Below are 12,268 nucleotides of genomic sequence, written 5' to 3'. Positions count from 1 at the left end.
GGAACAATCATCCTCCAGCATTCCCACCGATTCCCACTGATCAGTTACTAGCCATCCCCTTTAAGGGTAATATCATTCCCCCTTGACTTCTGAAAGAGGGAAGTCAAGTGTTCTTTTATTATGCAAGAAAAATGAAAATATGTTGAATTTTCTTTATATTTACTTCATACTGTTGTGCACATGTGACATCATACGCTGTACTAGTCTTTTCATCCAGCAGTGACTGAGCAGAAACTTTAAAAATTCATAACTTTTAAAGAGACTGTCTGATTTTTCTCAAACTTTTGCTGATGTGTTCTATTAATATTGCTGCATTCATTCAATCCGCATGTCTATGAAGGTGAACTTACCCTTTAATTGTATAGTTCTTCCAATATTCCTGTTTTCTGTGTATCCCACCTAATACATGTGTATTATTTCATTCAACTTTTTTTTTCCCCTTTTCGCTATAAAACCATTGGAAGAATTTCGGAATCTACATTTAGAAGTGTAATTGGTGTGATTTTTAATGCCCATCTTGAATGCCAAGAGGATCTTTACCATATTTTTCTATTGATGTACACCTCAATAGTTCTCTTCACACACACACACATACAAATGAATGCAAACACATGCTCACATACAACTCTTACCGCATAAGGAATAGACCATACATGCTGGATCCATTGCACCGCATTGAATATGTTGTCCGCATCAACTGACATGTGATTGGTGACTTTTCCCATTGTCATTGAGCCACCACTAATTGAGTAGCTGGAAAGGCGCAGTGACTTGTTATACACAGCTGTCTGGAAGATAAACAAATGTTTCTGTGACTTTAACATTCAGTGACATCACAGTCTGTTTCATGTATAAACAAACATGTATATGAAATATACAGGTACTTTAATAGACATCCTGATGAATAAAAGTGATGTGCATAACAAAACCACCACAAAGTCACCAGACTTGAATTGTCAGTTAAGTGCAGATTCTGAACTTGAAGAGCAGACCCTAAGCTTTAAAACAAGCAAGTGCCAAAATGTGTCTCGCCCATTCATGTAGAAGAAATTAATATTTTCTAACTTCCAGAAGTTCATTGACCCCGCCTATGACCTTTGACCTTGTGGTGACCTTCAAATCCCTAAAGGACATTAACCACCCAAGTTTGGTCACAAACAGACGTAGGGATCAAAAGTTATAAGCCATAATCGAAACGTGCCGTAAAACTGAACATTGGACCCTAAAAGTTTGTTGACCCCTGTCTGTGACCTTTGATCTTGTGATGAACTTCAAATCCCCAAAGGACATCTACCATCCAAGTTTGGTCACAAACAGACAAAGGGATCTAAAGTTATGAGCCATAAGCGAAACGCGCCGTAAAAACTTGACATTGCACCCTTAAAGTTTGTTGACCCCTGTATTAGACCTTTGACCTTATGGTGACCTTCAACTCTCCAAAGGACATCTACCATCCAAGTTTGGTCACAAACAGACATATACATCAAAAGTTATGAGCCATAATCGAAACGCGCTACAAAAACTTAACATTGGGCCCTAAAGTTCATTGGCCCCTGCCTGTGACCTTTGACCTTGAGGTGTACTTCATGTTTGGTAAAATGTGTAACTTTGCATAACCACTCTTCCTCCAAGTTTGATTGAACTTGAATTCCACAGTAGAGATTTATTTAAGTTTTTGTAGCGTTACGGACGGACGACAGACAGATGGACGGACGACAGATGGATCGACAGGCGATCCCTAAGTCTCCCTGCACCTCCGGTGGGCTCGACAATGACAAACAAAGCAATACAAATGGACTTCCATAAGGATTGTTAGTAAAGGGCAGATTTTGAATGAGCAAATCGTACAATTACTGTGTAACTCATTATAGTGGATTTTCATATTAAAGTATCAAAAAATCAATAGAAAGAAAGTACATCCTCTGGAAAAGTGTTTGTTGACAGAAGTAACTTTGGAGTTGAAGGTCTACTGTAAAAATGGATGTTTTCACGAGAGTAAATTTTTCACGCTCATCCACATAAGATGAGTTTCTCATGTTTTTCAACTCCGCAAAATCAAGACATGAACTACTGGAACAGGAAGCAAAAATAATCGCGTAAAAAGTGTTTTTACTTTTGCACTGGTATCTGGTTGCACGAAATGCTGGAAAATGTAAACACTGCAAAAATTTCCATTTTTACAGTATTCAAGTGTATAGTGTCAGCCCATGGTGCTCTGTGCAATGAATGGCCAAGAAAAAAAAAATGGGACAAGGAACTCATAATGACCAAAATGAAGGGATTGATTAACAGAGTTGATATGGTAGCTGAAACTCTGCACGCTGATAAAGCTCATTTTATTTCTCTACAGTTAAGTAATATCAATATGTCGTACCATGATCTTTTCAAAAGTTATCACTTATGTGTAAAGGCTGGGTTTATAAGGAACAAATAGGGATCTCTAACACACCAGGCTGATTTACTTTGGGAGTAACAATGAAACTGACATATAAACAGCTCCAACCGGCAGTAAGTGTATTGATTGTTAACCGTTGAGGACCAGTCCTGAGTATATTTGGGCAGGTGTCTTTGGGAAATGTGTGTTGTAGTAAAATCAAAATGTCCTCAACAGTTTAAACAGTGTCTGTAGGTGTAAAATGCTTAAGGACTGTGTGACTGCTGCTAACCAGCAGGGAGAACTGACCTGGATTGCTGCTTTGGCATGAGCTGCTTCCATAATGGTGTATTGAAAGTGATGCTGGTTGCATAGGCACTGGATGAGGGTCAGGATGAGGAGCAGAGTGGCCAGCACGAATCCATTGGTGAAGAACGTGTACAAGGAGATGTACTTGGTGGTTGACTGGAGGGGATGGTGACATCCACAGTTAAAAGCATACAGTCAAACCAGCTTTTCTGAGTACCTCTCATGTATAGAAGCAACTGAGTTTGCATTTCCCATGGGAACATTTTACTTGGTATTACTGGATTAGTGTGTAAAGGGCAACGGTTCAAAAAGTAATTTATTATAGTATTGACTTTACAAATGTCTTGACAGCTCAGTACTGCAATCATTTAATGCTTGAAAAGAGTGAATGAATGGGCAGGGTCCATTTTAATCTATTTACAACATAACATGGAACCTGTGAGCTACACGTTCTGTCCTATCCTTCTGGACTATGAACAAAAATATGTACAATTGTCAGGATGTTGCCCTCTTTTGTTGCTGATAAAATATTTGATTACCCATGTACGATTCTATTACACAATATTGCAGAATAATGTGTCCTAAAGACAATACTGTGTGACGTAAATGACAGCACCTTGTGCACAATATTCCAATGTAAAGTGTAAATATTTTCAAATAACCAATTACCTACTGCCTATTTCCAAAACATGGCCATTACATCAGTCACTGCAATATCTATAGCAGTGCTAAAAGCCCAGCCAGTGGGCTGCAAAACTCCCACAGGTGGGCTTTGATGTCTTCTCAGAACAAAAATAAACATGAATGGTTGCCACGGTGACTGACACGCCTCTGCTACTTTGCATTATTCTCTAAATAGGTCTACAGAACAGCTTGCCTATGTGAGAAAATGGTTTCATATGACTGGCCAATTATCACTACCTGTATTTTCATGACCGTAATACTTTGAGCCATTTCAAAAATATAGACAAACTACGAATGTCACTACGGCTTGTGTGCTCAAAAGTTGATAGTCACAGCTTTATTCAATCATACATACAATTGTACAAGTGCCAAGTTTCATTTGATACCTCAAAAGGTGCTTAAGTTATGCTGTCCATAAAATTGATTATGAATGGACAGACAGATGTTAGGAGTGACCAACTACCCAAAAACATAACACCTTCAGTGACACTTCGTGGCAGAGGCAACTAGAAATGTTGCTATGGCGACCGCTATGCATACACCATTATGCATGGTTCTCCCACAAGGTCTATAGTATGTCTTGACAATGTGTGATGAAAGTTTTACATAACTGGCAAATCATTAAAATGACATGTTTGTCACAACTGTGCTGAGTGTGTTCACATTCCTTGAACTAGGTTTAATCAGATGCATGAGTATATTGTTTAAGAGGGCAGTTATTTGGGGAATTTAGGACTTTTATCCGACCTTTGACCCTTTTATAGGTTTATGCATTAAAGTAATTTCCACAGTATGGCAAAAACGTTTCATTTCAGCTAGCATTTTAACCTGGCCTTTGACCCTTGACCTTTGACCCCATGACCCTAGAATTCCAAAGAGAATCATTGTCAGGCAGTACATGCATAAATATGTACAACGTTTCATGATGATACCTATCAAGGTGATAGGCACAACTTTGCTCACTCAACAATGCCAAGTTCCATTAGGATATATATCTCAAACATTTCTCTTCTTTTTTTTTTTTTATGCTGTCCACAAAATTGATTACAGATGGAAGGATGGCTAAGGACAGACCGACACACAACCAGAAATCATAATGCCTCCAGCAACACTTCTTGGCAGAGGTATAAAACAAAACTGTATTGCATCCATACATGTAATTGAGCCTCAAGAAAACTCTGTATGATCCAAACTGGGATGCGGATTAAAAAAAAACAAAAGACAAACAATTGAGAAGCGTGAATTTACAGCATACCTCAACATCCCCAGGGGTCGGGTAGACCAGCTCTGTGGCATAAGCGATCGCTCCAGAGACGATGTATGGCAAAACAAATAACAATGTGTCTGCAATGAACCTGAAGATGGCTGAACGGATAAGACCAGGATATAAGGACTTGAGGTACACCCAGTACAGGTTGATTGGCTTACCAGTGGCTTTGGCACAAGCCTACAGAAAAAAAAGGATATTAATCACAAAGATTTGTGTAAGAGAAAGAATACATACCCATTTACAAAAACAAAAACAAATACTATTAACATCCATATCTTTGTATTGGCTATTTGAATTGGCACTGACCAAAAGTTGCGCAAAATGCGCAAATTAATGCACTGCAAAAATTTGTGCATTTACAGTAATCAAGAACAATGAAGTCAAGAAGACTAAAGTGAGAAGAATTATACTGTAAAATCTGTATCTATGTACAAAACTGTGCCTCTTGATGGTACACATGTGTAATGAAGTTTCACTGGTTTGAATTGCAAGCATATGGACCGTCTCAAAAACATTCCACTTAACATTTTACTTTTCTCTTGACAGCTTAAGGATGTAGGTGTATACGGAAAATCTTTTCTATGCTTTCATTAAAAACAAACAAAATCTTTGTAAGCAAACAAAATTCCGCCAGTTGCCACTTATGACCGACAACTGTGTTATTAACATACTTTACACATATACAATGTATCTAAATGTACATCTAATATCTCACAGTAAACTAGAATTGAAAATAAGTGAACACACAAAAAAATCTCCTGTCATTTCAGGTGCAAAGAAACAGATGAGTAAGCTCTTTGAGATGTCACAGTCAATGCTTACTATAAACGTGACCCACTAAAAGGATCTGAAAGTCGAGGGAGGTAGACTTTCTGAAAATGACATGTCATTATTCCCTTTACTCTTCCGCTTTAATTTCATATAAGACTCATAAAAGTGATCAGTTGTGGAGATATTGATGATTTTAAGAGACCATGTTGAGTAGCCTGGGATATCTCTCAGCATTTTGAGAAAACCGCTTTCAAAGTTTTCTTTCCGCCGTAATCATGCAAGGGGAGGTAGGACAGTTTTCACCTCTTGACAATGGAAGGTTCGCTCATAATAGCAACCTCTGTTATGTTCATTCAAGCTTAGCGCCAGCAGTCTACGCACATCCAATCACAAACCAGGATGCCACACACTGACCAATAACATCACTCCCTTGTTGATAGGGGCAGAGTGTATCTTCAGCGCTAAATCCAAATCTTTGGACACGTTTCTGTTCCGTTGAAAGTCAGAAAATAATGGCCCCCAAAAATGCTAATTTTTTGCCTTTCCTTCTAATCATTTAGCTTCGAAATTTCGGCAAATGATAGACGAAACATTCGACTACAGCATTATGCCATAAAAGAAATTTGATGGTTTTGACAAATTTTGATGATCTGACTTCAAACTCGATTTCTTGGCTCAGTCGCCAGCAACTTTCGTGATCCTTTTCTTGTGGCGGGTCACACATGGTTAAATTGAACTCTATCAACAAACATGACTTTAATTGGTAGTGACCTAAATTTAAAGTGAATAGTATTATTCACACTGATCTATGATGAGGTAACATATGCTATAAACTGATCTACATACCTGACTTTTATTTAATGAATCCTAGATTCTAAATGGCTAAAATTGGGGGCATAAATTCACAACATTTTGCATGTGGCACCATAGGAGTAGTACTGGTAGCCTACATGTTTATTTGTAACTCACCCACAGCACTAAACTGTCCTCATTTGGTACAATACATACGTGACCGTGCACCACAAAATAAACAAACAGTCGCACCCCTTGATTTTACTTGAGGGCTCAAAAAAGGTGAGATGGGTCAACCAAGTCAATCTTGAGTTTTTCATATTTTCTGAAAAAGCTATTCTTCCTCACATTATGCTTTAATTTGGGATCATAACATGAATGGGAAAAGGTGTTTTCACAAGTTTTTCTACACCGCTTTTTATGGGAAAGTAGACTGATCAGGTATGTTTCCAAGGCCCCTTTTCATTTCTTGAAATCCCTAGCACACTCTTCAATTTCCAGTCTAATAACTTTTGAAAGGATAATGCTACTGCTTTGAAAGTTGGCATTAATCATGGACAGAATGTATTGATAGAACATGCTCAATTTCAGCTTAATCTGATAATCCCTGTATCGTTGTTGCTCAGGTGATTTACATCCTGTGTTTTGTCCCTTTCATCGCACAGCTAGCGCTGCTTGGTAAAGATTAAGCGCTTGAATACACTCTGTAGTTTAGAGCCTCATTTCTCGGTTCACACTTTTCCAGAGTGTGTGCTTTCTTCCAGTATTTAGATAGGTTAGAGGAGTCCATCTGAATTGAGTTATACATCAGTTTAAAGCTTAGAGTCTGCTCTTTCAGAATCTGCCCTTAACTAAAAATCCATGTCTGGCGACTTTCTGTTGTTTTTGTGATGCAGGGTCACATACAATATACTAATACAGATACATGTACTGTAAAGACTATAGCTGCCATAGCAAAACATGACCCCTGTCTGATGTCATTGCCATGCAAGCAACTCTATGGCAACACCTGGGGCCTGCTGCATATCAAAAGTGCTTTACCTGAGAAAAACTCTGGTAAGAACTGAAAACTCAGGTTAGTATGATGCTGCTATCAACTTTAACACAGAAAAAAAAAATCTGTTAAAAATCCATCAGAGTTTTTAAATTTAATGCAACAGTGTGTATTGGCTATTGACCTGTTAAAGGTAAGTCCCGAGTATACTCAGACACGTGTCTAGATGGAAAATGTGTGATGTAGCAAAATTAATCCGTCCTCAACGGGTTAAATGGGACCACAAATGGCCAATTAAAATTTCACTTGATTTTATTTGGCATACAAAACAGCTCCTTGGGTCAAATCATGGACCTGACATCAATGTGGAAAAAATATCAATTCCAACTGTCAATAAACTTCAGTATTAAAACACACCTGTTCTTTGGCCAGCGCTTGAGAAAACTTGCTAGCATTGTAGCGTACTGTGTGGGTTTCTGTCAGTGAGCCTAGGTCGTCGAGCTCCAAATGGTGGTCATAGCCAGTATGGAAGAGGGGGTTGAGCCACCAGAAGAAGATGCTGGATGGGATGTTGGTGTAGCCCTCGTAGAAATGCATGTTGGGATCACGGAGGTCTTTTGGAAATGCCCCTGGTGCAGAACAGCACTTAACCACCTTATGGATACAAGTAAAGTCCATCATTCACGACACGAGGAATATATAGTATAATTTGAGACAACGGTTCACATGATGTGGTAAGAAATGGAAGCAGGAGACCTGGGGGACATCTTGCACTCACACGAGTACTGCAATTTCACCCTCCATCTCACTCATTGCACGAAGAACATAACAAAAATGGGGAGCTCCTGGATACCGTACCTCCATGAGGGCATGGTTTCTATTGTCACACTGACAGTAATACAATAAACCTGCCAAGTTTAAATAGGAAATGTTTGATCATGCATATTCTAGAGAAGTTCTCTCAAAATGTAAGAATTGGCCCCGAAGTTCCCAACCCCAAAGGGGGTCACCATTGGATCTGCTCTGTAAACAAACTTGAACAGACAAAAGCACATTCATGAATGAAGATTGTAATTATTCAGAATATTTCTGGTTTTACGAAACACAACTTCTTTCAGATTTTCTAGTTTTGGGGTGTTGGGCCCCTTAGGAACCCCAAGTAGGATATGGTGCCCATATAAGTGCAAATATGCTGTAATATCAGAAACATTATGCAAAATGAAACTTTCTGAAATTGGAGCCATATCAGTCTTTTTAGCAGCATACCACCAAAACTCAATGCATTTTACTCTAAAATATCTGGTTTCTTGCAAAATTTGAGAAAGCTTCATGCATCAGCATGCCAAAATTTCTGGATTTACAGAACTTTAAATACATTCTGTCTTACCTACAAAAATTCTTGCAAAAGTTTGATGAAAATGAGATCATGGCTTTTCAAAATGATGATACTTGTAATGTGAAAATTGGACCCAAACTTGGTCCACCTCCCACCCCCACCCAGCCCTGAGGGGAGTACATATACAAACTTGAAACTACAGCCATACTATTAGCTCTATTCCTTAGCAACTGGTTCAAGTAAAGATGAGGTGAATATCTTTAAAGATTCTTTCAGTTAGGGGATCTTGGCAGCTGGGGCGGGGACATGGTGCCCATATGAACACATTGATAATATTCTACCATTCTGCAGATCTATATCGTCGCTGGGGTAACAAGACCTTGTATCTGCAATTTTGGTGAAAATGACTTTTTTGGATTAATGGTCAAATAATGGATTAAGTGATGTCCTGTCCAAATCCCAACTGTCTTACTCCAAAAATGAAGCCACCACGGCATGTCAAAGGAAAGGCTATCCCATTCGCCACAGAGCTTTGGCCGCCATGTTTTTTGGCTCTCCTGAACATTTGACATTTTGTAGATACGAGGTCTTGTCGCCCAAGTGACGATATGCTACATGTACCTGCAAAGTTTTCTTTTTTTTCAGTTTTTTTTTTCTTGAAAGAAGAAGCTGAAATAGATGATATAAGGTCCAATTTGGTATTCCCCATCGTGAAAAAACTTGACACTACAGTCACCAAGTTTGTTCATAGCACCCACTTTTAAAGCTGTTTCCTGCTAAATTCTAAAGATCTCTTAAATGTTTCCAAATTTGGGGGTTCTTGGGCCCCAGGAGAGCATAATCCCCACTAATACACAAATTCACCCCAGGGAAATCCTCAATGCATCATGGGGCTATTAAGAAGAAGATAAAAATACGGAAATTCTGTCCCAATCTCCCCCTCCCTCCCCCCCCCCCCCACCCCCCGCCCAGAGAGGGCACCCCCAGATCCACCACAAATAAACTTGAAACCACATAGACACAAATGGCACATTATCATCTATAGCACTTTTAAAACTAATCTCTATCACTTCCTGTTCTAGAGGAGATCTTTAAATATTCCTTATTTTGGGGTCTTGGGCAGAGTAGGGGGCACATTGCCCAGCTGAACAATATAAAATTGCAATTTAGTTCACTTGAGCCTACATACATGTAGTGTGTCTTTGTGAGCTAATATATATGCTTCATATGAATTACGGCACAACCCAACACTGAGTTGAGTGATAATACATTTCCTTGAACCGGGTCATTATTTCAACTCTCATGATACATGGTGTATAGGCATACAATTCGACCAAAATTGAACAACGAAATCTTGAGCCATTTCAGAAATATAGAATTTTATAGTGCAATTTGAGCATTTGAACATGGCCTTTGACCTCTGATCTGTGACTCCTGCATGGCCCACAACTCTTTTTCAAATAGTCAGTACCGGTATCTGGTAATCATGCAACAAAGTTCACAGCAACACTTAATTTCAAATAAGTACGTTAAAAAAATGATAATAACAAACTTACAGCATTTTCACTTGACCGTTGCATGACCCCATGGCTAACATTTTCCCTACAGAATAATTGTGTGGTACATTGTAATGCTTGAACCTGTAGGCCTACATATATCAAGAAAATTGTTACAATATTGAAATATTGCCAAGGTATGGAGATAATGGTGTAATTTCAGTATTAGACAGGATATGATTCAGCTTCCTTTTGTCTGACCATTGACCCCATGACCCAAAACTTTATAGGAAAATCAATTTCAGGAATTACATGCATAAATGTACATACTTATTTTCATGAAGTGCATTTAAAGCCAATTTTTGGATATAGAGCAAGAAATGAAATTTCAGCATTTTCTTTTCTTTTTCTTTTTTTTAGGAGCAAAACTTACCCTACGAGAGAATCTTTGTCTGGTAATACTACATGTTTACACTAAAATTAACAATCGTGTACATTGGTACCTTCTGGTCTTGTAGCAATACAGGGAGAGAGTGAAATTTTATCAATTGACCTTGAGCACATGAACTCACAGGTGATATTGCAAGGTAAAGTCATGTATTGAAAATGATGACTGTATCAAAATACATGATTTTTTACTCTGCACTACTGCCACCATTGTTTTCAAGCAAAATAACTGTCAATCTATCTCTGCCCTCTGCCAACTTCCACCACCAGTTGACATTATCAGCTGACATTATGGTATGAAATGACTTTTTTTCATTTTTTTTTAAATGAATAATGTACATTGACCTTTCACTGTAACCATGACCTTTTACTGTTATCCTGTTCATGCAAGTCTTCTTTTTCCCCGTTACACTGACTAATGACATGTCTGGATACTCCTGGTAATGGTTGGAAATGACGATTTTTGGCACAAGTAGAGTGACCCTGAGTAGTTCTTGACAATTCATAAGTGTATTCCATAGGAATATTCCTTTGAATTATCTGTTAGATTGCTATCTATTACTTCTCTTCATAGCACATCATATCACTACTGGACTTTCCAAGAAAAACTTAAAGCTGAAGAATGCAATATTACCCAAGGTTCAGTGACATTTGATCTGAAGGATTCTAAAGCATCTAAATAGATGATAGATATTTTACATATATAATATGCATTATACTTACCACAACTTGTATTTCAACCATACAAACAAGAGTGACCAGCACCATAGAAGCAATATTTAGATCCCATCGCAGTAGGTCCAGTGTGACCTCCTTGTCGTAGTAAAAGGTCACAAATCGTGCACACTCTGCTGCAAGGAGCAGCATCCAGTACAGGCACTGTGGGACAATCATGGCTGGCACGTTCCAGTACTCCATGTGATGGTAGTAGACTGCTGCCAAGATGGACGCCACAAATGCTGCAGCAGGAGTGGTGTAGAGCCGTGGCATGGTGTTCTCCTCAGATAATGTCATGAGGTCAGTAAGAATGCCCTCCCCTAGCTTCGCTAGGCAAACCATCATGTACAGCAGGTAGATAAACCACCTGACTACATGGCCCGGATAGCGCAGGATGTAATCGTGCTTTGTCGTCGTCATTGCATTGCAACATCGCACAAAGACCAGCACCAAGCTGGCGACGACAATGAATGTCGCATGGATGCAAGCAGCCACAAGATCAGTAAAACATGCGTTGTGGATAGTATGCAGTAGATCCCATGAAAATGTGTACAGCTTGTCCTGTGTTGTGTTCACACCACAGAACCAGTCAAAGTGATTTGCCGGAGCCCCCTCCATTGCACTGATGTGTTGAGATAACGTTAGTCTGACATTCACCCTGCTGGATTGTAACAATGAAAATAGAAAGAATCATAAAAGTAATTGTTAATCACAAAATAGTAATCCCACAGTATTTGGGGTCATATGAATACAGATAGTAATCCCTGCACTAGATTACAGTTTGTATCAAATCTTCAGGGAATTATGCCTATTATATCTCTTTATCAGTGCCATAAGAAAACCTAGATCATATTTTGTTCAAAGTATAACAAAAGAAAAAGTAATCCTGGAATCTCCTATGCTTTCTAAGTGTAACTGCAATTTGTACAAACTGTCTACAATAAGATTTCAACAAGTCCCTAAACTAAGTGTTATTGCAGGAAGGAGTATTTTTCATATTCTGACAAAAGCAATCCTCTCTACCACAGCTATGTTTAAACCTTTCTTTAAGTCATGTGGTTCTCCTATTTATGGATAG

General features: G+C 38.7%; 1 protein-coding gene across 1 annotated transcript; it reads right to left on the bottom strand.

Annotated features, from left to right (window-relative positions):
• Window positions 1–2,200: 2,200 nt before the first annotated feature.
• On the bottom strand, window positions 2,201–11,808 carry LOC139722903 (ATP-binding cassette sub-family C member 8-like). The gene is made up of 5 exons (XM_071634184.1): window positions 11,197–11,808; window positions 7,612–7,848; window positions 4,623–4,814; window positions 2,684–2,839; window positions 2,201–2,215 (listed from the first exon to the last, which is right to left on the bottom strand). The coding sequence occupies exons 1-5, from the start codon at window positions 11,806–11,808 to the stop codon at window positions 2,201–2,203; spliced, it is 1,212 nt and encodes a 403-aa protein (XP_071490285.1).
• Window positions 11,809–12,268: the final 460 nt, after the last annotated feature.

This window comes from Diadema antillarum, unplaced genomic scaffold (genome assembly GCF_040938485.1).
Source record: "Diadema antillarum isolate AM-2024a unplaced genomic scaffold, OU_Dant_1.0 scf00000176, whole genome shotgun sequence".
Classification (NCBI taxonomy): domain Eukaryota; kingdom Metazoa; phylum Echinodermata; class Echinoidea; order Diadematoida; family Diadematidae; genus Diadema; species Diadema antillarum.
Note: the sequence above shows the minus strand (reverse complement) of the source record. Positions and strands in the feature narration are given on the sequence as shown.